Here is a 24,834-nt window from a genome sequence, read left to right as displayed (position 1 = left end):
CTTGAACACACAGTAACTTTTGGATTTTGCTTGTATAGGCATTCTGTAATGTCATTGAGGTTATGAAGAAGCCCTCTAACATTCCAATGCAGTATTTGTGTCTCCATTATGATAAATGTGTTTTGTGCTGTGTGTTTAAGAGACGAAGATTAGCTCAGGCCCTTTCCAGGCGCTGTGACACGAGGTTTGTCTATTTTGGAGTGATCACAAGAGTCTTGCCGCTCCTTAGGCGCTGGCGGCGCTGTTTGGCTGGTTGCTGTGTCCATTGCTTCTTGTGCGGTGCTGGGCACGCTCCAGAAGAGCGCTGCATTTGACGTGAAGACCTTGAGACGTCAGGCGAGACCTTTGAGGCCACTGGCTTGGTGGTCGATTGTCCTTTCTGCTGGGGCGGCGGAACAGCGCTAGCTGCAGCCGCCGGCAATGGTGGGGGTATGGCATTACCACCAGCTCGCTGCGTGTGGGCTAGACAGCTGCCAGGAGCTAGTGTGTCACTGCCCCCTGACGCGCCACATCAGCAAAGGTATTCTTCGGCAGGTAGGATACCCACCAGCATCCTTCACTTATCCTTCACTTTAATTGTTACTATTTTCCTTTTCTTTTTTCCATGATGGGCACGAGTGCGAGTATGCGGCATGCTCTCCATCACAGTTCATGCAGTTGAGAGAGTTTTCACAAGATTCAGATGAGTGCTCATGAGCACTGCATTTTGCACAAGTTTGGCGGCCTCGCCAGCTCTGTGAACTGCGGCCAAAATGCTGGTATTTGAAACATCGGAGGGGATTTGGCACATATGGCCTTACATGAAGCTTGATGGCCTCGATGGATTTAGGCAGAATACTTGAGCCGAAACTAAGCATCAAGTTTTTAATCTGGATTTCCTTGCTGTCACACCTGATCTTATTTTTTTTAACATTGATAACATTCTGCTCAATGAAGCCCTCCAAGAGTTCAGCCTCACTCAGTTCCAACAGATTATCGTATAAGAGAATACCGCAGGTGGTGCTCATAGTACAGTGGGGGGTTACTGTAACTTGAACGCCCCCAAATAACACTAGACTGGGCAGCTTTTTGTACTGTTTGTTGATCATGGAGCTCCAAGAGGAAATCATTAGTTGCCATCCTTGATGCCTTGCAGCCTGGTCCAAAAGCCTCAGTTAGAGACTTGGAAAGTAGAAAACGGGAGATTGTTCGTACTTGTTTTTCTGGTTTTTCCGAATGATTGATGAGGAATTGTGGGAAGTTTGGTCTTTGACATCCAAAGAACGGACCTTCCCACCACTCCCTGATTGCCCTCTTTTTTGAGGGCAATCAGGGAGTGGTGGGAAGGAACTAGCCATAAGGATATGTGGAGATTTCGGCAGCAATGCCAGCCACCCACCATGGAGCCCAACATGGAGCCCAACATGGCGACGCCACAGGAGTTGAAAGAAACATTTCCTGCTGGACGCCAACTGTACGTTGTTGCTGTAACCAAATATGTGCAACCAAGGTTGGCTGCTCCACACAAGGTTAACCTTTGCTGCTCGTGAAGTTGGAAGTAAAAGAAAATTGAAGAGAGCGCAGGAAAGACTGACAGTGAGAGAAAGACGAAGGTTGGAGGGAGAGAGAGACAAGAAAAGGGAAAGCATATTTAGCGCCAGCAAACAAGGACGGAAGGGAGAATACACCACAATGCGCTAACTTCAACAACTTCATTTTCAGGAAATGCACCTATATCACCCATGCACAGTGGCGCCACCTTATCCAAAGGTGGCGCCACCTTTCCACCTTGCCACCTTATCCACCTTAGGCTTTTTTGGATGAGTAAGATTTGGATAAGGTGGCGCCACTGTGCATGGGTTATATAGGTGTATTTCCTGAAAATGAAGTTGTTGAAGTTAGCGCATTGTGGTGTCTTCTCCCTTCCGTCCTTGTTTGCTGGCGCTAAATATGCTTTCAGTTTACCAACATGCCCAACAAATGGCAATGCTGAAGAAAAGGGAACTGCCAATTTTCCCCGGGGTGGGTCAGTCCAGGGGTCCGCCTACGTGAAGCCGGGGCCAAAGGGGTGTGTTGCCTCCACCGAGGGGCCTATAAAGGTCCAAACAATCGGCATCAGCTCAACTCCCAGGATACCCTTTTCCCCGGACACAGCTAAGCCATGCACGGTTAAACGTGGGAGGGTCCAACCCACATCTGCTCGGGTACATGGTGTCGAAACACACCAAAAGCCTGCTGAAGCAGACACCCCTGCAAGGCTGAGCCAGGGGTTTTACACAAGCGCAGATGATAACCTCTGGCTCAGACAGCAGATATATATTCATGAATATTCATGAATATATATATTCATTCACTATCATGTTGATGGAAGTTAAGCGCTCATCCTTGTCGTCTTGTCTCCGTCAGTGCCTTTTCTGTGCTGCTGTCTTTTCCTCTACACTCTCCTTTTAAACTCACCTGCAAGGAACACTAGCTGAACATGAAATATTTTAATAGATGTTTTACACTATGTTGGCCTGTGTTATAATGTTCCAGGGAAGCCTACATTACATCAAAATCCGTCGACAGTTCTAGCGACACTGGAGCAAAATTTTGCGTAAAGTTAACGACTTTTAAGCCTGAGTTTAGTGACAACTGCAGGGCAGGGGAGAAATGGTAAACACTGGTGCTTGTTAGCTACACAATCACCCCTACAATTTTGGGGGGATTAAAACCTGCATTTGTGTTAAAACAAACAGGTAGGCAAATAAACAGTTACGAAGCTTATGTGTTTATGAACCAGAAATAACTTTTCAATTTTTTATGAAGGTTGCCAATGTTCCTTTAGTTGTCTATCAGAACATATAGTTGATATCAGTTTAGTTGATATCAGAACATATCCAGGATCGCTTTGCAATTTGTAACACCTTGAAATGCATCAGCAATTGCTTCAGCATGCACAAGAATGGCTCAATTTTCATACTTGGCTCGGCTCTTGGCACCAGCAACAGGGTCACCTTGGTCCGCAGTGATGTCAAAGAACTTTTCCAAGCTAGGAACAAAGTCCCGCTTAGGCGATGAGCATGCTTCCCAGTTGTCCGGGCACAGGTTCCACAGCCGGTTCATCTCAGTGCTGAAAGCACACAGGACATCACTGATGACCAACAGCTTTGAAAAGCCAAGGTTTCTGTCACCCGAGGATTAAATGTACCATTGCTTCCCTTCAAGGTGGTTCAACGTTCTTTTAATCTATTGCTGACAGTTGGCGTCAACTTGTATCCCTGTATTCTTGCACATTCTTCCACCTTGGCTCCACAAAGTGGAGTGCACACTTCTTGACTCAAGTGGTCACGGGACACTCAAAGGCACTGGAGTGTAGAGGCTCTTTTTCTGACCTAAAGACCGTGGACTGTAACGACTTAGATGTTGCATAGCACAAGTATCCTATAGGGGTGGACTTGATTTTGCAGGATCATTCCTTGCACCTAACCACACCATACTTTCCTCTCTCAATTCTCTGGGCAGGCCTCAGTTAAACAATGCTTGATTGCTAGTACAACTATTAAAAGCAGCAAACTGCCCAGTAAGATAGCTCTACAACAGTTTCCACTCCAAAAGGACATGTCAGCCAAAATGTGCCCCTGTGGACAATGTACCAAGTGCAACTATCCCAAAGGGATAAAGATTCGTCAGCTAAGTTCCTGTGACTATTTGACAGGTGCTGCTGCAGCACGTCTAGGCCAGGTGCTAACATTGACTGTTACACACAACCTTCCTCCCTGGTGCAATCATTTTCTGGAATGCACGCCCTGACCACTTTGTTACCAGTACTGATCGAAAAAAAATTCGTGAATACCTAACAAATCACTTTCAATAACTTTCTGTTTTCAGTGTTCATCGTTTAGGATCCATCATAAACCACTCTCCATGGTCTACTTTTGTCAACCCTTCCAACTAGTTAATTTTTTAGCTTATGTATCCCATGTTGCTTCTTTACTTTCATAATTTTTGCTTGCTTGTTTCAAGTCGTAGAAAATCAAAAATTACTTTTTTTTATGTGTGTGGTTGCTAGCTTTATTTGTACGTAACCACTCTTACACATGTTTGTATTGTCCCCCATTGTGTAATTCCTTCGAGTCTTCAAGGTGATAATAAATTAAATGAAAGGAATGCCCTAACTGGGTCCACTTTTGACTTGAGCTAAAATCCCATTTAGCAGTTTCTCCTTGGTGCGGGCTACTGCTTTTCTGTTTGAGAAATGGCTGCAGCCTTCCATTCCATATTTTATGTCATCTTGGAAAAAGGTGTGGGGTGGTTCAAGAGTGTGGCAATAACCTGAATGAAACAGCTACAAATTATGACAAGCAACCCACGTACTCGCCAAGCACAACTCTCTTGCTGGCCAGTGCTGCTTTCACCTCATCACCAAGTTTCCTCTTGAGCCTGTGGAAAGTCATAACCATTAATACTAGACATCCGTAAACACTGAATTTCGATCTATGAACTGAATACAGACAATAAAGATAGAGTGACAACTCAGCTGAATACCTAGAAATCCTAATTTCACTAGTTTAAATTGCATCAGGAACTTTCCTAATTGAACAATGCTGTTTATCACACATCAACAATTTCTATCTCTTCCCTCTTATAGGTGTCGAGCTCACTGAAAATTAAGTGAAGTTCCAAATGTAGCTGCGTGATGAGCAGGTCATGACAAGTGAAGTGTTCGCTTAGTGGATGCTAACATGAAAAGAAGGAAAGCGAGGATGCTCTAATTCGTGGCCCATTTTTTTCCCCCAGTGCCAAGAAAGGCATTCACCATTAGAAACAATCTTTCAAGTCAAGCCAACAGTGGACATCTGACATGAACATGCTCGCACCGCCACAGACAAGGCTTCAACCCAATAGGGTTGCACAACTCGCTTCTAAATAGTTTTGTGGCACTGCTCCAGACTAAAATTTCATCACAATAATGGTGAATGAGATAAGGCCACATGCTCCTCTCTAATAGCTCCGGCAATTCCAAAGTAACTCTTAATAAAAGTACAGTAAGCCAAAGTATATCCTTAGCGAAAGAAAAAAAAAAACTTTGTGCATTCACTCAGTAACACCGTGCTTACAATTTGAATAAGTAAGCAGTAGAGTCTACCAAAAAAGAAATAGTTTGACAAAGCATTGCTCAAACAGGGGTATTTGCATGTGCAATGACAACATTCATGCTCACAAGTGATGGCAAAAGAAACCTGTGAAAAGTAAATGCTAGTGGCACACCAACCTAACTTCTTGCATTTGTTCCACGGGCCGGGCTTCCTTAAAGTCCGGGCAGCCTTCGTTTTTCCACGCATTCCATGACTCCTCTCTCTGAAGAATGTGCTGCAAAGCAAGTCAGCGTCTCACATGTCTGCTGCTTCAACAAAGCACACTGCAGCCAGATGTTGTCATACTGTATCCGCACAATTAAAAAAATTTTCCCCAACATTCCACGGGATGGTGCTCAAATGGAAAAACTGTCATGGGTCACCACCAAGGCTTGGCAAAACAAGGGTTACCTTGATGCGAGTGGCAAAGCCGGCACCATCAGGTGGGGTCTCCTCAAGCAGCTGGCAATAGAAAAAAGAAAAATATCATACCACAGTAGCCCCAAACAAGCAAGCTCTCAAAACAAGAAGAGCTTCAAAGGAAAAGCCAAATTGTGCTACAACAAAATACTACTACTATTATTTTAACATACAAACTACTATAGCCATCTTACTATAGAATTTTTCAGGAAGGTAAACTTGGAGTGGTGTTATTAGCCATGTAAAACTTGTTACAACAGAACAGTACGTTGTTACAACATTTGGTTTATTTTCTTTGCTTATTTTGCTTATTTTTGAATGGGTTAAGGAATTTGCAAAAGATGTTAAAGAATAGATGTATTACTCAGGTTTCCTGTATTAGGTATGTACGTACTGTTTTGTTCACCATGCATTTTCTAACTTCCAAAGTTACATTTCATTATGCTTTTCTGTTGATTTGTGTGCACTGTTGTACATCTGCTGTACAATTTATTCTTATACTTTGCTGCCATAATCTGGGACACCAAAGACAAATTATTTTCTACAAACAATGTCTAATAACAATAAAGAAGACTATAACCCTTAAAGGAACACTAAAGGCAAATATTAAACTAAGCTAAATTGATAGATTAGCGCTTGAGAATCCCTAAGGCGTCAATATTATCGCGAACAGAGCCTTAATAATCGAGAAACTGAGGTAAATGCAGGACATGATTATACACTCCCCCGGGACATTCAAGCACTTGCCCGATGATGGAAGCACTCCTCAGTTAAATTTTGTTACTAGCACTCAACTACTCGTTGCAAAAAACATCATTGTATTGTATTAGAAGATGAAATGAAATGCTACTTATCCAGTTCTAATTCATTTTTAGAAAAAAGAACTAATTAAAATTACCATTGACAACGACGTGGGCGGTCAAAAGGTTCAGTTTTCGCTTGACTTTGCATCGCCCATGCTTTCCTGTTTCAGCAGCTTTGCTATCACGTAGTGCTGTGCTCATTTTGTTGACTCGCGAAACTCGCATAAACTGCAAGTAGCAGAGAATTCAGCTTCCATGTGATGTCGCAGGATGCCCGAACCGTCTACGCCACTTGACCAAAAAGCAGCTGCAGCGGCGAATGAATCCACCGCTCTGTTTTGGCTCGCTGCCCCCGTCTGTCGGGCGCCGTTTTACTCACTGATGGCAGCAAAGTTATGGCGTATGCAACATCACCACTTCCCCGGTTGGGTGGCGGGAGATTTGAATTTTGAAAAAGGTATCTGGACCATTCAGATGCAATTTCCTCATAAACTAAGTCCTTTCTTGGCACGAAACAAGCATTGCAAAGTTTCTGGAATAGTATTTAGACAGTCCATGTCGACTTATTTGCCTTTAGTGTCCCTTCAAGCAGCAACAACACAGAGCATATTTCCAGTGTACTCTTGTATGGAGTGTTTGTGAGCAGCAGGCCAGTACATTGCCATATATATCCAGCTGCAGGTGTCTTGTGCCAGCTTGCCCTCCTGACAAACGTAAACGTTTGCTGCAGTTTAGCATCAGCCTGGGGTGTCTCTTTCAGAGCACACCAGAGAAGGAATGTTGGACAAGTTTGCCATCTGATGTCACATGTTTGGTGATATATCCTTGGCAAGTGCAAGTGAGGAACTCACTTTGTAAACCTGTGTCAGAGTGTTCTTCACCCAGGCAGACTGTTCCTCTGTTAGAATGTGCGAGTCTCTGGTAGGAGTAACAAAACAGCAAATGCCAGAAGTTAGGCAACAATGATGATTTCAACAAAAAAGTTGACTTTGAATCTAAGGTAACTGAAAAGTGTAACAGGGAGAAAAATGGCAGCATATCAGTCACGCCTACACATGAAGCACAATCAAGCACATTACTTCATAACTTCTGAGCTTGTTATGTCTCCTCAACAGTAAAACAGTTCAATTAATTGTCCTTTTCCAGCCAGTGAATACCATAGCATGGTATTGAACAGACATGGTTACACATAGCCCAATTTCATTATATTTAGCCCAATAGGGATCTGCCCTGATATAGCCAACTCTGTTTCGTGGCTGCAGTGTTAGCCCAATAGGGCAGCTTTGTTGTCTGGAAACAAGTTCAGAAGTGAATTGCTTTAGAGGCATCAACCCCTCATGCACATGCAGGGTATCTTCAGTGTCGTATCTAGTGCCTTGATGACACGAGAGAACTGCAAACGATGACTGCAACAAAAAGCTTGGCGGGAAAGTGCTGGAAAAAAATAACTGGCTACTTCTTTTTAACTATTTTGCCACTGTCACTAAAAACTAAAATCAATTTCATTTCAAACAATGTACAGTAAAACCTTGTTAAACTATACCCGCTTAAACAGTAGTTTCGTTTTAAAAGTAGTAAAGTCAAATCCCCGACTCAGCAGCCATTGAACATAATGTGTTTTGTATCCACATAAACCATACCAGCTTATTGCATACGCATCGGTTAACACGTAGTGTTTCCACTTTTCGTCGCACAAAAACGGCGGTGCGTCGTCTCTATCCGCCCGGCAGAACAACAAGCCTCAGAGATCGGAACAACGGCCTCCAAGTGCCCTGTGCATTCGCGTGTGAAGCCACATCATTTCGTCGGCGTGCCAGAGTGTTGTGGCATCGCGTACGAGGACTCACGTCATGCTGAAGCTCGGATAAAAAAGACGCCGGATGCTCAGCATAGAAGAAAAATTAGACATTGTTCGTGCTATTGAACGTGACACAAAGAAGTCGGCGCTGGCATGCGACAGGGATCTGCTGTTGACTACGGTGTGTGGCATTTGGAATGCGAAGAAGTTGCTCGGCAGCGCTGCTGCGACCGCGAAGAGATGTTGGCTACGAGGTTAGACTTTTCGCCATCGTTGCCTCTGTTGTTGCCGAAGTGTAGGCTAGCAACAGTGATGAGGACGGCACGGAAAGTGACAGCACAGGCGATTCAGACCCGACAGCGGCAGAAGCTGCGCGTTACGTCAGCCTCATGAATGCAATCGTCGTAACGAGAACAGCACCTCGCAATGAAAAAGGTGCCCCGCGACTTCTGCAGCGCTACTGCGCACGTGCAGAGAGAATACGTAACGTGAACGAGGAATCTACCATGCGAGTGTTTGCCGAGTGGAGGGGGGCTGGCTGAAAAGCTGCCTCACAGCTTCAGTAAGTTTGAGGCCGCTGTCGTCGCTGCTACGCCGCCGCGGCATCAAAAGAAAATAACACTTTAGTCGCGTGAAGTCAATAAATACTGCATGTTTTTTTCCTCTTTTATTGCACTCTCTCTGAGTTCCGTTTTTGACAGGTAAGTGGTCGATATCATGCTATTTCTGTTAAACAGTACTACCATTTAGTACATACTTTTTCCGAGCTCCGACCAACTACGGTTTAACGAGGTTTCACTGTAATCGGAATTAACATTGATTGCTTTTTCTCTGTAGCATGCAAAAGACCAATCTCTGAATTATGTTAGTACCACAGGACTCTCTAATGATCTCTCAAAACACATCTCAATGTACATATTGCCACGACAAACTTGGTGACATTCAAGTTGCGCGCCCTTCCTTTTGGTGACACTCGATACGGGTGCTGGCATACCGGTCTTGTGGTGTCCTCTGTTATGATTCTGTGCTTCGCAACAGACGTGCGCCGTACCTTCGAGGACGTGGAGAAGCAGTCAGAAAAATCCTTTATCAGGGCATATATCTGTTTCTTTTGGGCTTCAGGGAGTCTCGGGTTGACGGTAATTGATCTGTCGACACTGCAGGTTCCTTGCAGGGCAGTTGACGTAGTTAGGCTGCATAATTCGGTCGCTTCACAGAACTCGTGGAAATAGGCAATAGCTGTTCCTTGTGCGATGTGTTGGAATTCATTACCGAAATTTATAAGTGCGCCATTTGCACGGCCATCGCTTAACTGAACAAGGCCCCGAGCCACACAAATACCTTTGTTGAAAAGGAGCTCTATGTTTCCATCCGCTATGCCTTCGCGGTCGGAAAATCTTTCATTCTCCACAAGAACCATTATACTGCAGCGTGGCGGCACAGTTACGTCATCGTCAACGACGCGCAGTGCAGCGAGACGTCGCTCCTCCGATTCTTCGACAGGTATAGCTTGTTTTGTCGAGAAAGATACACTGGACCTACATAGGTTAATTATGGCGCCGTTAGCTTGCAGAAAATCCATTCCCAATATAAGTTCCCGTGAACATTCTGGCAGTACAATAAAGTCAGAAACGTAAGTGAAGCCTTTTATCGTAAGTCTTGCGGTGCATCGGCCAAGGGGCTTAATAAGATGGCCGCCTGCCGTGCGTATCTGCGGACCAGTCCACTTCATCACAACTTTTTTAAGGTGCTTCGCCATCTTGAAGCTTACTACCGAATAATCAGCGCCGGTGTTGACTAAGGCATTCAGCTCACATCCGTCTATTTTTAACCGCAAATCTGACGTAATCGTTTCGTTCCTGCACCTGTAGACTGGAATTACCTCGTCACCGCACTGGAATCGCGTAGGAGGATCTTCGTAACTTTGGTTATCAGCGGCCTCACCTCCACAGGTCGCTTGCTTCAGTTTTCCTGGTGTGGGCTTGGTGAACGACGCCTAGGCAATCTTGGAGACGTGCGTGGGCTAGGCGATCGGTAGCGCATGGGCGACGGTGATCGTGGTTGACGTTGGCGAGGAGTAACGGGGCTTTGGCACGTCGACAAGTATTCTTCGATCTCCGCTGGCCGTTCACCGTTTCGGGGGCATGGTGCGCTTAAGGGAAAACCCCTTAACCCAACTTGACGGTACGGGCAGAACCTATACAGGTGACCCGCTTCTCCGCAGTGGAAATACAGAGGCCTGCGCTCGTGGTCACGCCAGACGTCACTTTTCCGAGGCCTTTGTTCCACAAAACGAGGTGCACTACGTGCTAAAGGCTGATAGGCAGCCGGTGGTTCCAGTAGACGAAGTGCGCTGCGTACTGTCGACGGGTAGGGAACGGTCGTCGCAACTGCTCCACTACTGTGTACCGCGGGTTGCCTGAGTACGTCGGCGTACGTTGGGGTGCGCCGCGTCGGCTGTGGCTCACGCTCTCGATCCCGTATGACGTTTCTGAGTTCGTCCCGGACAACGTCGACGATAGATAGTGCAGCTGGAGCCTGAGGTATCTGCAACTTGTTAAGCTCTTCCCTGATCACTGACCGGACAAGCTCCCGCAGGGCTTCCAGGTCGTTTGGCAGGCCTCCAGGGAAGACATGGACAGGTGCGCAGCTTGCTTCATGGTTGTATTGCCGAGCCCGCTGTTCCAGCGTCTTTTCGATGGTCGTTGCTTCACATCTGAACTCGGCGACCGTGCGCGGTGGGTTGCGGACGAGAACTGCGAAGAGTTCCTGCTTTACTCCACGCATGAGAAGGCGCAGCTTCTTATCTTCACTCATGGTGGGATCAGCACGCTTGAACAGGCGGGACATGTCCTCGATGTACATCGCCACGTTCTCGTTTGTGGGCTGGTTCCTGGCTTGAAGTGCGATTTCCGCCTTTTCTTCACGATCCGTGCTGGCGTACATTGCTAGCAGTTGTCGTCGAAATTCCTCCCAAGAGGTCAAAGCGGGTTCGTGGTTTTCATACCACGTTTTTGCGAAGTCTTCCAACGCGAAATATACGTTACGGAGCTTCTGTCTCTCATTCCAATCATTAAAGCTCGCCACTCTCTCGAACAGTTCCAACCAATCTTCCACGTCTTCGAACGAGTCACCATGGAATGTTGGCGGCTTGCGAGGTTGGCTTATGACTAGCTGTGCCGGTGTTACCTTGGTAGTCATTGTGGCGGCGTCCGTTGTGGGAGTTTCTCTTGGCAAGAAGAGAAGAGGGCCGAATTCGGGCGAGTCACCTCGAAGACGGCGGCTGGTCCGCTGGTGCACAGGTGTCAGTTCCACAGGATGGACTCGCGGGTTGTCGGGGCTACGCTGACTTTCGTTCGTGGGGCTTCGACTCATACCCCGCACCTCCACCAGAAATGTAACGATGTTAGTAAAACAAGGATATTTATTACAGGCGAACTTGTGCCCACAAGTAAAAGTCACTGCGGTCGTGCAGAAATCCGCGGCAGTCGCATTCTCAAACTGGGCTCGAACCGTTTTCCTCTTCTCCTCGCGTGACACCTCGTGCGTGTGGCGCATGCGAGCCGGGTCCAACTGGCTGCCCGTGCCACGAAGATCGCTGCCTGTTGCTGAACAACACCACTGTACGGCGTGCACAGTGCCCAATGCAAAGGGCGCGCAACTTGAATGTCAACCAAGTTTGTCGTGGCAATATGTACAAGCACACTGTGCACTGTTACAGCGAAATGTTGCCTCAGAGCCTCAAGCATGAATTCCCAGCTCCTAGACTGACACAAACATGTCTCACTTAAGGGCAGTTTTTGTAACTGAATCAAACAATTTCACTCCTTCAAGAGCCCCTCACCAGGGCCCATAGCAAATTTCGGTTATACGCTGGAAGTTATGTGTCCTCTGGGGAGTGTTTTGCTGCAAAAGTTTTTCAAATCGGCTCATTAATAGCAGAGATATAAATACTTCAGTGCCGCAAACCCATGATTTCAGAAGGCGAGCTCCGCTGCCAAGCGAGACACTTTCTCCACTCGCCCTGTCTAGCCTATGCAAGCGAAATTCCTTCCTTGCGTTCTCCCATACCGGACCTCGAGGATTGCGTGACGCACACGTCACAGGCCCCGCCTTCATTTTTTTTCTCCTCGATTTTTTTTTCTTTTTTTGGTGCTGCGTGTTTTTGCTGACGGCGTTGCGCGCAACCTGTTGCGATTGGCTTGTTTCAGGCTGCGCACGATTTTGCGCGCTGTGCACAAGGAAACCTGACTAGCGGTATAATTCAGTGCTGCACAAATACTGAGGCAGACACAAGCGGATCGCAGAGCATGGTCACGTGCTGGAACACGGTAGCAAATGGCCTAGTTTCCGAACCTGCGCACATGACTGCATGACCGTGGGAACAAGCAGATGAAGCGAAAGTACATCTCTCTTGCTTCGGTGTGGAGTAAAACAAGGAACACGCAGACATTCCGTTTGTGTGTTTTATTACTTCTATAAACTTCAATTCGTCAACTCGAGCAAAAGATCACACCAATAACAGATGTTGCCTTGGGTAATTCTCGAAGTCACGTGACACTATGAGCAATGTCACAGCGCGAACACGTGTACATAGGCACACTAGCATGTGTACGTCACGTGGCAGCTTGGAGCGCGGCGGTCGCGAGGAGAAGTGAAAACAGCATTCAGTTTGAAATTTCAGGTCTATCCGTGGCGCATAGTGATGTAATACTTTGCAGACACGATCGTTAGCGCGTAATTTATGCTCTGAGCGTATCAGCTTGAAATGGCCAGACCTGGTGAGGGGCCCTTTAAGAACTGTGCAACATGGATAGCTCAGTTTTAGTACAGCTGTTCCTTTCATCTTAAATGAATTGGAAGAAATGCACAGTCACTTAACAGCTTGAAGCGCACAGTAGACTGCAGGTACTGGAAAAGGATGAGGAATTGCACCAGGACGTAGCGCCGGAAGCTGCTGTCGCTCAGCTCCAGCTCCAGCAGCTGCAAGGAGGCACCCATGCACCATGAACACAGGCTAGGCTGTACTAGCACATTACACCCTCTGCACTTTCAAGTTCTCACACCATGGATGTTGACACCATGTGCTCGGGCCTTTTTTAATGGTGCACTACACTGCAGTATTCTAGAAGGACCAAAGACTAAGCCTTTCACATTTCTTACTTCAGCACAAGGGCCCAAACATGAGAAAACACATTGAACTTCACAATGTCACACTGATATACTGGCGCTGAAATTTCGAAGTGAAGTTCAAAAAGCGGAACTTCAGCCTACATTTTCCATTCCAGTAATCAACCTCTTACAGCAAAATCAATTAAAATAAGTTTTGAAAGAATACTTTCAAAGTTTAAAGTGATTTAGTGTTGCACCTTAGTGTCCCTGGTGCAAAGCAAAGGTGCAGAGTATGCCTTCAGCTTCAGGTTTATGCCACTAAAAAGCACATTGGCATGAAACCACACCACGATTCAACAGCAAGTAGTGACAAAAGTGATGCATGAATATGGTAGAAAATAAAAAGAGCGCTTACTCAAGCAGAAGCTTAAAAAACGAAGCCATGCATATTTACCTTCCTGGAGCCGCTACAGTTTTTGTTTTTTCTACAAAGGAGTGCCTGACTATGTATTTATGTGTTCAGTGTGAGTGTTCGGTGTGAGTATCTCGCAACATTACCCTGCACATGGTTGATCGGATACATAACAGCTCTCAAACCAGACACAAATACAGCTGAAAGTTGGGCTAGTTGGTTCTGCGTTAAGTGCATTATAAGAATTTCCAGCGAAGAAAACACTTACGAAGGAACCAAGTAGATAGAAAGACGCTGGCTGTGAATTGACGGTTTGATGGTGAGCAAAGTACGAAGAGCAGATAAGAATGAATAAAAAATATATTTGGAAAAAGCAAGACCATACCGCTGCACATGCGTGTCATCGCAAAGCCTGACGTAGGAAGTGTCAAGCCGATTGAGGGGACGCTGACACGTTTACTTCCCTTATGCAGAAGGCTTTCTATATAATAGCCTACTTCTTTCTTTTTTAAACTGATTGAGAAAACGTGTGGCTTCGAAAAGGCAGCAGCACTGGCACATACGGCCTGCTAAATGTCCCGCATCCGCAATCGCTTCTATGTTGCACTTGTGCTCTCTGAACCTATCGTTTAAGCACCAGCCACTTTGGCAGACGTAGCTTTTGCCACTAGGAAGTGGAATCTTATAAACCACTTCAGCTCTACAAGCGACGAAACACATAGTGTGTTTCTTGGAGCAAGTGGTTTTCCTGTGCCTGTTAGCGTCTTTCTATCCACTTGCTTTCTTCCTTAATTATTTTTTTTTTCGCTGGAAATTCTTATAATGCCTTTTACAAATGTAGATGTTTTTTTTAAAACTGCCAAATGATTAATATAACAGAATCCTAGTGAACGCAGCAATTGGGGATTTTTCGATGTTCTCCCAACATGTTCAAGCTTGCCTAGCCTTTCCAGACTTACTAGTGAAGTTGCCTGATTGTTCTTTTAAAGTTCCGTCTCGCAAACACAGAACATATCACAAGTAGATCATTCCTGGGTACCTACCTAGAAACCAAGATTATGTCTGCAGGCTTGCGGTGCGATGACAATTGCACCGGGCTGCTTTTATAACTGTTTTAATGCCACATGGAGTTACTTGCAGGGGTTATGTGCACTTTCAATAGGTGAAGCGCCAATAGTGACGGCACACAAGAAGAAATACAGACAGGTCTGTATGACAGGTGTGTGTGCCGTCACTATTGGCACTTCACCTATTGAAAGCTATGCACCAACTAGCCCCACAACGTGTTTTATGTGCACTCTTTCCCCCTCGCCTCGATTATCCAAAAGCTGTAGCTGGAGGTGCAGTGTAGATGCAGGGAAAAGTTGTGCACTATGAATACCATGTGCACCTATTCAACTTAAGTCATGTTTACCATGACACAAGTTATTACAAGCACAATTCAAAAGTCCACGCACCTTCTGGCTGGTCAAGTACTTGGCAAAGTACACCGACTTCCCGGATGGACTGCTTGAGCTGCCTGGTAGTGTCCACTGTGCCGTCTTAATGTCATCCAGCTTGAAGCTGCCAAACACTGACAGCACATCTGCTGAGTACTGCAAGACAGAAACATCGCAGCACATTCTATGAAGCAGAAAATAAAATGTTTTTAAAGTCAGTGTTGCTCCTGGGGCAGTGAACAGGCTATCAATTGCAGATCTGCTGACATATTTTGCTAGAGAGGGAGTAACAAGCAAAGCAAGCAACAGCTTTTCTTCAGTAAAATTTTGACAGCAGTCCCTTGATAAAACTAATTAGTTCTGAAAAAATCTGCAAGGCAGGGGAAGATTCATTAAAAATTCCGAGGACACCTAAGCCCTTATGAGTAGCGAATTCGAAAATATTAATGTCCAATTGAACGGCGCTGAGCGTTCCTTCAAGTTCCATAGCTGTATGTGCTGCCCGAGCCAGCAAACAGCAGCAGCCTGCGGTGCCAATGCAGCATTGGCCACTAACGCAGCGATGCCCTCTCTTCTCACACATCTGCCGGTTCCCTTTTAGCCGCGCTGCTGAGGCCTGTGCGCTTCGATCCATGACGTCATGCCACCCTGCTCGACTGCGACAGAATCTGATGGAGATGCCCCCGAGTAAGCCGCGGTGATCTTGACGTCACTGCTTTCATCACGTCGGGCTTGACAGTGGCAGTTTCGGTCCAAGTAGCATGACGTCATAAAGCAGAGTACACAGGCCTGCCATCTAGGAGGCAGCTCTGCTCCGTTCAGGAGCGATCGTGCCGAGAGCGAGGGTGACGTGTAGTCACAGTAATGCCCTCTTTCCTCATGCAACACCTAGTGCGCTTGCGCAGCAGCAGGTATTCCTTTTCGCCTGCTCTGCTCCATCAAGGTGTAGCTTGTAATGTGGTGTTGCAGCCAAGGGAACCTCGTCAAGGCTGTGGGGTTCTCCTCAATGCTCTTGGGACAAAGGAACGACAACACAGTAGTGCCAACAATCACAAGGGCATTTATTGCACCTTTCATAGATCAATTCCAGCTAGCCGAGTTGCTATCCACAAAACATGCCGATGGGCGCGCGACAAATCTAGAAGTCCGACTCATCGCGACCGGATAGCGAGCGAATATGTTCGCCCCATGCTGGATCCCAACGCCTGGTCATTTGCGTGTACGGTCACGCGAACGGTGGCGCGTTCGAAGGCGGCCACGAGAGACGGTCTCGCAGAAGCATGGATCGGCGCACGCGCGGCACAGAACGTCCGCACTGCTTGCTGTCCCGAATCAAAGAGGAAGCGCCTTCTTTCGGCACCCAAGTAACCCCACATGTCGGCGGCGTTAGCAGCGCAACACTCGCGCCATCTCTCGTACTGCGCCTCAACCACTCCGACCAACGCGGGCGCCAGGCCACGCAAGCCGTGCGGAAAAACAACTTATCAGGGGACGCGTGAGAGTCGCGCATCCCCACAAGGCTCACTCATGACGTGGCATCGCAGCCAATGGCAGTGCAAGTTTAGGTGCTGTTTCGCTGCTACACACAAGACGACGGCTTTCTCGCTCAATGGGCCATTTGACACTTTCGCATCAACAAAAGGAACGCATTGTCCTAAGTGCTCATGCGTATGCAAGATACTGCAACCCACATTCTACCACTTGGCCCATCCCCAATCATGTCAGGTCAAAAATGTCAGTTTCAGATCACTGAACCAAGCATTGTGCTTGGTAAGCCTTTGGGAGGGAGGACAGTGGTGATCTAATTGTTCAGGTGGATGCCACGAGCGAGACATGAAGCAGTATGTTCCCCTGTATCCTCAACAACATCCCTACTTTCCTAATACAAACCTATTTAGTGATTTGCAAGACATGTTTACCAGCATGTATAGACAGATAGAATAAGAACAGGCACCAAAAGAGCTGGATTACAACTGCGCGCACATATAGAAGCAACAGCAGACAAGGCACCGTTGCTTAAAAAGGAGCGATTGCTTCCCCACTTTTTGACATTACATATAAATATTGCTGCTTCTTTTAGTGTAGATACCAGTTCTCAAGTATACTGCTTCAAAAAATAAGGATGGAGAAAACTGCTGTCTCCAAGAGTCAAATTGATTATACTATGAATGGAGAAAAAACATGTGGTAGAGATTTTACGCAGCAGACAAAGTATTAAAATGATTTAACCCTGTCATGAGACACGGAGGAGATTTCAAGTGAACACTGTAAACCCTTTCCAAGTTCACCACTTCGTGCTTCTCCGGGCTAGCATGCAAGAGCAGCAGCACTTGCCGAGGTGAACTGCCGCCAGTGGACTTTGCTGTAGCACAGGAGAGGCTGCCGGAAGTATTCCTGCAGTGACCAGAACTTGCGGTACAGGTTGTAGTCAACAGGCACGGAACTGTAGTGACACAGAGCACGAGAACGTCTCACCAATTCAGGCAAAAGCAAGGTGCAGGTCAGCTTAACATAATGTGTGACACTACATGTTACAAAACCAAAACTTTCTATGACAACTCGAGTGTTTCAGATCCTCCTACCACACATGCATGTTGCCTAAAAACAAAGCAGTAACCTGCACAGCTGTTGCTAGTCACTTTCTGTCTACTCAAAAAAAGAATCAACTTGACAATTTTTTTTTATTTGGCTCAACATCTCAAATCAACACACAGGTTATAGCATGATGTGGCATAGTAGAGTGCTTCAGATTAATTTTGTAACATGCACCTAGATCTAAGTATACATGCATTTTTGTACTTCACTGCCCCTGAGTAAAGCCGCTATGGCTAAGAATCAAATCCAAAACATTATGAGCTTTGAAACACCCACCATGGCCACTAACATATACCACAACATCACAATGCAAACATTGACACTTCAGTAAATACAAACAAGGCTGACACAAGCCTCCATTACGCTTCGGCATTCCCAATGACCAGAAATGCAACATCACCACATCCAGTCCACTGCTAAGAAATGCAAACACGCAGATAATCTCCCAGAAGCACAATTACAGCACACACCTTTTCTTGCCACGTTATTTTAATTTTCATTATTTTGTTTTGTAAAGCATAGCACTGGTAGTTAATTCTAGCAATCAGGTTCCTGGATTAGTGTTCAAAAATTTGCATGTGTATGCATATACTTGTGTGCTTACGGCAGCACATGGTTGCTCTGTTTTATAGAAAGTTCTCGCAAGATACATGAATTATAAATACCATCAATTTTTGTTGTTGTATGCGTGTGTTGTTTTCCGGCACACACAGCTGCCTCTAAATTTTGCCTGGAGCTAGTCCAGTCATTCCCATCATGGGCCACACGCTCCCATGGTGAGCCACAAGACTGGCTCAGTGCCTACCTTCATGGTTACTTGCCCTCACCTTTAATTATGTCTACTGTTTGCATTTCGAAAAAGAGAGTGCGACAAGGACATATACAAAAGCTGACTTATTTGAAAGTACTCCTGGATTTATATTGTACGAGTTCAGAGCTTGGTGAACAGATCATTATTCAGCACATCACACCGTGCAGACAGTGAGATAGGAGGCATGGACAAAATGTGGGCGTGTGCATTCTGTTTGTAGTATATCCTGTTCCATTGTCTGGGCAGTTTGCCATGTCGGTTTTGGGACACGGAAAGACTGCAACATGTGCCTTCTTTAGTCAAACCTGTGTGCACACTCATTCTTGTACGGTAGTCCACACTGGGCACCTGTGTAGGGTGGGGGGTAGTTTACCTGGTCGATCCTTCTTCAGAATCCTCATGGTAAGAACTCTCATCTGAGAGCCCTTTGTAGTCTTCTGAGCTGAACAATGTGATGTTCTCGGCATTGAACTCACTGGCTATGTTCAAACCTGGGAAAGAAGCAAGGCTACATAAGAAACAGGCTTCCTGGCCAGAATATCACAATGCAGTCACAGTAAAGCCTTCATGAGCAGACATGATGGTTCTCTTGAAACTACTTGTGCAGCACCTTCAATTTTTTTTTCAATACTTTATTCTCTTTTCATTTTAGCCTCATTATGGCCACATGATGATGGCAATATTTTAGTGCGACTCATAGGTGGAAACATTTACTGTCACAACGACTCGCAACAGCCACAGCAATAAAATGAGGCACCCACTAAGAAGCAAAAGCATTCTAGATGACAGCACTGGAAGTCGTTGGCTGCAGGCCATAATAATATTAGCAGTAAACTGCGATTGCTAAATCGAATGCAATGGTTGCACACCTACCAGAACGTTCCGAAAGAGGAAACAGCTTTGCCAAAAAGACAAGGATCTTTCCACAAAACACCGTGTTCTGTGACCTTGACAGCCTTCGGAGCAAGTCTGCAAACAAATGGAGGAAAAAGAAATGTGCTGATTACTGTGTCCACACTAACGAGAGGATGTTCAGCTTCTTCCATATTTTTTTTTTTTTCTACCCAACTGCTTAGTGTGATGGCTCAGAGCAATGGGACAACAGGGACAAGTGCAAGAGCATCCATTTAGTGACATCTCAAGATATTGTGAGAAAACCTACGTAGCGAGAATAATCAGCTGCCCTCCAATGCAGAGCACAGCCTAGGGATGCTGAAATAAACTAGAGTAGGATCTCATTAATACTTTTCTTATGGGATCGTGGGGAAAAAATGTATCATCCAGGAAAACTTGGCATTTGATAACACTTGCGAGCACACTACGGATGAGATACCAGATGGTTACTGGTGAGATAAGTGCACAACCGGTGATAAAATATGCTGGGGCATGGAAGCGGCGGCAAAAAGCACCGCTGCACCGTCTAGCATTGTACTTATGGTGTCAAGACATCATAGTGCATGTGTGCATCCTTCCATATTGACTACCTTGTCTTTTTCCTCGCTTGCAGCAGCCAAACTGATTCCATGCAGCACTTGGTGCTGCGGGTCGCTTTCTTTATCCATCATGTTACGTGCGCAGTTTCGCAGGGCATAGGGAGGCTGAACCTTGCGCTGCTCGCTTTGCAATGACTAGACAGATAACACACTGCCACGAGGTTTTCCTGCGCCTATTTCTACAATTTTATTGTTTATAATTGCTGGCACATGTGTTTGTTACTTCTTATATACCATGCAGGATGCATTGTAGTTGCCCATAAGACAAGAGCAGATACCTCCGGATGGTCCTGCTCACGCGTAATAGTTCTGCACTTAAGACATTTGTTTTTTTCATGCCAACAAAGCAAAAAAACATCTTTAAATTAAATTATGGGGTTTTACGTGCCAAAACCACTTTCTGATTATGAGGCACGTCGTAGTGGAGGACTCCGGAAATTTTGACCATCTGGGGTTCTTTAATGTGCACCTAAATCTAAGTACACGGGTGTTTTCGCATTTCACCCCCATCGAAATGCAGCCACCGCGACCGGGATTCGATCCCACAACCTTGTGCTCAGCAGCCCAGCACCATAGCCACTGAGCAACCACGGCGTGTGCCAACAAAGCAGGCCCCACTTAAAGCACATAAGAAAAAGAAAGTAACCTAAAAAAGTTAGCCTGTGAGTTGCAATGCTGGCATGGACACTCATCTTTAAGTGGCACGACTAGCTATCACATCATTCCTTTATCTTCGCCCGCTCGTTGTTAGTTTGAGCTTCCTATTGGCCAGTGTAATTTTTCGAAGATATATATGCTTGAAGCACTGGAAAAGCAGTGTTGCTGCGTGGTTTAGTAAATGGCACCCCGTGTACAAATTGAAGATTGCAGGCTCATCACCAGACTGTTTGTGGAAGGAGTCCCACAGAAAGAGATAAGCCGAAGGACTGGCAGGTCGAAGAAATCGGCGAGCAGAATTATATCTGCCTTTCGAGACGAGGGAAGACCAGTGGATGCGAAGCAGTCTGGCCAGTGAAAGGTCACAGAGTATGCTGATGACATACTGATTGTTGCTGCATCTTTCGGGGACCCTTTTCTGACTGCTAAAGAAATCCGTGATGAGTAGTCCCTGGATATTTTCACAGCAACAATACTATGGCGTTTGAAAGAAGCTGAGCTTTCAAATCGTGCTGCTGTGCAAAAGCCTCCCCTCACAGAACGAAAATGCCTACAATGCCTTTACTTTGCACAGAACTATCAGCATTGAGCAAAAGAAGAATGGCGCGTTGTCATTTTTAACGATGAGGTCCCGTTCTGCACTCGGTGGGACCAATGACAGTGGGTGCGGCGGCCTTTGAATTCCAAGTAACCACTGCCTTCTCTGCTTGCTTATGCTGGCATGATCTTGATGGTTTGCAAATGCCATAAGCGTTCCCCGACCTAACTTTTGAGATGAATTGTCGGGATTATTTGCGTAAAAGTATTTATCTGATAACATCAATTAAGGACTATGTGAGAACACTGTAAGTATGAAAGCTATGCACAAATAACTTCTCAAAAGCAACCACACAAATACACACATTCTTTTTTTTTTTGGCATGACGTCATGGTTTAAATATGTGCAACGTGTATTGTAACCTCTTTATCCCTTAATTTTGCTACACTATATTCCTAGAACTTTTGCCTGTCCATTCTGCATCTTTTAAAACTACAGATACCTACACTCGCAGCATTCTTTCAAGTGGCCGCTGTGCAGTCTCCGTGTGGGGAGCCACGAGCAAGGGTGGACTGCTGGGACTCTTGTCCGTATTGACGGACTGCGTCCTGCTATGGTTCCCTGCTACAAGACACCATGCTCCCGTACGTGCTGGATGTGCCCTTCTCTGACAGCTGCTTCCTGTTGCGGCAGGAGAAAAGCCGTGTGCACATGGCACGTTGAGTGACGAAGCTGCTTGAGGACTTGGGCGTACGCACTCTGCCATGGCTCCCGAATGGTGTGGATGCAAATCCCATTGAGAATGTGTGGGCGAGCATGAAGTCTCGCCTGTCCAGGTGGTACTTTTCCAGAGCCACAGCTGACGCACTATGGAATGCCATACATGAAGAGTGGGAAGGCTTTAATGATAACCACAAATACGTGGTCTCGTTGTACGACTCCATGCCAAGAAGGATGTCTCAGATTATTTCCACAGATGGTCACTCCACTCGCTATTGAGTTATATTAAGTTTGTATAATGAGTGAGGGGACAGCAGACATAGCTCTGATTCCATTTTTTGAATTCCACGTAAAGATTAAGATTGTGTTGATTTCTTCTCGCGTAACACTATGTCTGCTGGGTGCCCAAGTTGCTTTGCCTACCATACTTAATTCATGGCAACAAATTCTTCCATTTCTTCTTTAAATGCGCCGTCATTTTTGGTCTACTCATACCTATTTAAGCATCAGCCGGTTTGTCTAAAGCAGCAAAAATAAAGAAACGAGATAATCCCAAATGTAACATGTGCTCATCGCCGATGCAGGTACGATATCTTATTTGTCTAGTCATTGTAAAGCAAGCAGCACAAAGTTCACCCTCCGTATGCGTCGCTGAACTACACGGATTACGTTGTGGATAAAGAAAGCGGCCCGTAGCGTCAAGCACTGCACATAATCAGTTTGGCCGCTGCAAGCGAAGAAAAAGACAAGGTAGTCGGTATGAAAGGATGCGCATGTGCACTACGATGTCTCGACACCACAAGTGCAATGCTAGATGGCACAGCGATGGTTTTTACCACCACTCGCATGGCCCGGCTTATTTTGTCGCCGACTGCACTCTCTTCTTAATTTTTATTAATTTAATTCTTTTAAAGCAATTGTAACTGTGGATCATACTAAATGGAGCTGGAGCTTGCGATTTCAATCTGGCAGTTAAATCCCAATGGTCAATAACAGCCTCTCTTCAAGCAACGGCATCTCTTTTTCAGTTTCCATGAAACCGTGTGTATCAATATAACTACGCAAGGTATCGAAGGCTGCAGTAGCACCCTTGACCATGGCTGTGGGGCCACCACTTCTGCCTAAGTTCATTTCTTCTTTGTTTCGAACGTCATGAGCCATCTTGCAATCAGGCATGATGTCCTGCACACATTGTGGTTTGCATGTCTGAAAGCCATCAACATAGCATACATGTTCTCGATAGGTAGCTTGGGTTCCTATATGTGCCATAGCATCCTCGAACTCCTGCACCTACTGCCCTGCAGGGTAACCACTTTTAACAGCGACATGGGCAGCTAACATTGCTGCTGACGACAATGATGCATTGGTGGTGTGCCATGGGAGATTTTACATGCAGCAACCAAAAAAAAAAAAGAATGTAACAGAAAGCTAATAGACAAGTCTCTGTGGCAACTAAATGGGACGGGCAATTCAGAGCGTAAAAGCCTGAAAAATGCGAAAAATACAAACATATCAATGAGGTTCCATGATAATTCACTCTTTGGAACATGGTGATTATCATAGATGACCGTCATTTTATAATTCTTTCGCTATGTCAGCTATTAGCTTTGCTTCCTCATTATGAGCTGGCACTATTTCTCAATATTATTGTTTTTAATTTCAGGCAGCAAAAGTTCTGCAGCACAGGATTACAGGGAGAATACAGAAGCAATAAAATGACACTGCAGGAGTCATACCATTGCATGTCCTTAGCAGCTGGTTCTTGCAACACTTGAAGAATAGATCCTGTAAACGAGAAATCAGGAATGCTAACACTCGTACATACACAGTGCAGCGAGAATGAAAACATTTTTGCCGTTTTAGAAGAAATGAGACGTTGCAAATGCAGTGCAGCTGAACACAGAAGTCACAGGCACAACTCTGCAAGAAGGATGCCATCACCCACACAACGCCTGAATGAATTTGAGCTTGATTCTCCATACCTATCATGGAATGCATGTCGGGGCTAAGTTTAACCTAAATGAATCAGACGATTTGCAAGAAAATTATAGGGCCAATCCAAATTAGAGTTGACTATCCCATAAATAAAAAACATCGATGCAGCTTATAATGTACAGACCTTACTTGATACTTAGCATTCAATAGCTGTCGCTATCTATACACTGCCCTGCGTCAACAAAACCCCTGTTACAAGATATTCCTATTTGGTAAAACAAATTTTTAAAATTTGGGCAGGCTCAACTGTAGTCGATGTTGTAAGGAATTGTAGAGAATTGTTGTATGAATAATGTAAATGTTGAGTATTGAATGCTTATGTAGAAATTGTATGTTGTAGTGTTTATAATGAGAAAGACAGAATGTTTGTAATGGCAAGATATGAAACAGGAGGCACCCCGAGGCACAGTGGCACGTGCCCAGTGGCCCACACATTCAGCAAACTGTGCCCCAGCGACGCAAGTGCTCGGGCAGAATGCCATCGAGTAGGAAATGACGTGTTGAAATTAGGAGGTTATGCACTCACTTAAGATCTTTCACTCCTTGATTCACAGTGTTGCAACAGCCATGAGACCTCTTAAGAAACAGCACGATTAAAATAAATGGCATCCCTTTAGCTGGTGATCGTTTTCTGCAGGGTGCACTGTTTTGAACATACAGTCCTCAATAAACGGCGCAATGTACACAAAAAACAAAGAGAGAGTGAGAGAAAAGAAAAAGCTCAAATTTAATGCCAGCAGATGACAGGCAGTGCCGGGTCCTTTTTTTTTTTTTTACTTCTCTACGGCACTGTGAGCTATATGTTATTACATTTTGTGAATTTAAAACATTTTATGATTCATTTCTGGCGACATCCTTAATTCAAAGAGGGTGCAATATGCAAAAACACTCATTTACTTAGGTTTCAGTGTACATTAAAAAACCTCATGTGGTAAAAATTAATCC

General features: G+C 45.4%; 1 protein-coding gene across 3 annotated transcripts in view; it reads right to left on the bottom strand.

Annotated features, from left to right (window-relative positions):
- Nucleotides 1-24,834, bottom strand: part of Hpr1 (THO complex 1-like protein Hpr1) — a 54,240-nt gene that overhangs the window by 26,049 nt on the left and 3,357 nt on the right. For all 3 annotated transcript variants that reach the window (XM_075669922.1, XM_075669924.1, XM_075669923.1), the window contains exons 6-16: nt 23,631-23,679; nt 19,360-19,455; nt 18,860-18,977; nt 17,415-17,523; nt 15,099-15,236; nt 13,000-13,100; nt 7,171-7,237; nt 5,508-5,558; nt 5,234-5,331; nt 4,336-4,401; nt 2,942-3,091 (exon numbers count right to left, since the gene is read on the bottom strand). In XM_075669922.1, coding sequence (XP_075526037.1) covers nt 2,942-3,091; nt 4,336-4,401; nt 5,234-5,331; nt 5,508-5,558; nt 7,171-7,237; nt 13,000-13,100; nt 15,099-15,236; nt 17,415-17,523; nt 18,860-18,977; nt 19,360-19,455; nt 23,631-23,679 — 1,043 coding nt within the window. The remainder of the gene's footprint in view (nt 1-2,941; nt 3,092-4,335; nt 4,402-5,233; nt 5,332-5,507; nt 5,559-7,170; nt 7,238-12,999; nt 13,101-15,098; nt 15,237-17,414; nt 17,524-18,859; nt 18,978-19,359; nt 19,456-23,630; nt 23,680-24,834) is intronic.

This window comes from Dermacentor variabilis, chromosome 9, assembly GCF_050947875.1.
Source record: "Dermacentor variabilis isolate Ectoservices chromosome 9, ASM5094787v1, whole genome shotgun sequence".
Lineage (NCBI taxonomy): Eukaryota > Metazoa > Arthropoda > Arachnida > Ixodida > Ixodidae > Dermacentor > Dermacentor variabilis.
This window is presented reverse-complemented; position numbering and strand designations above follow the sequence as displayed.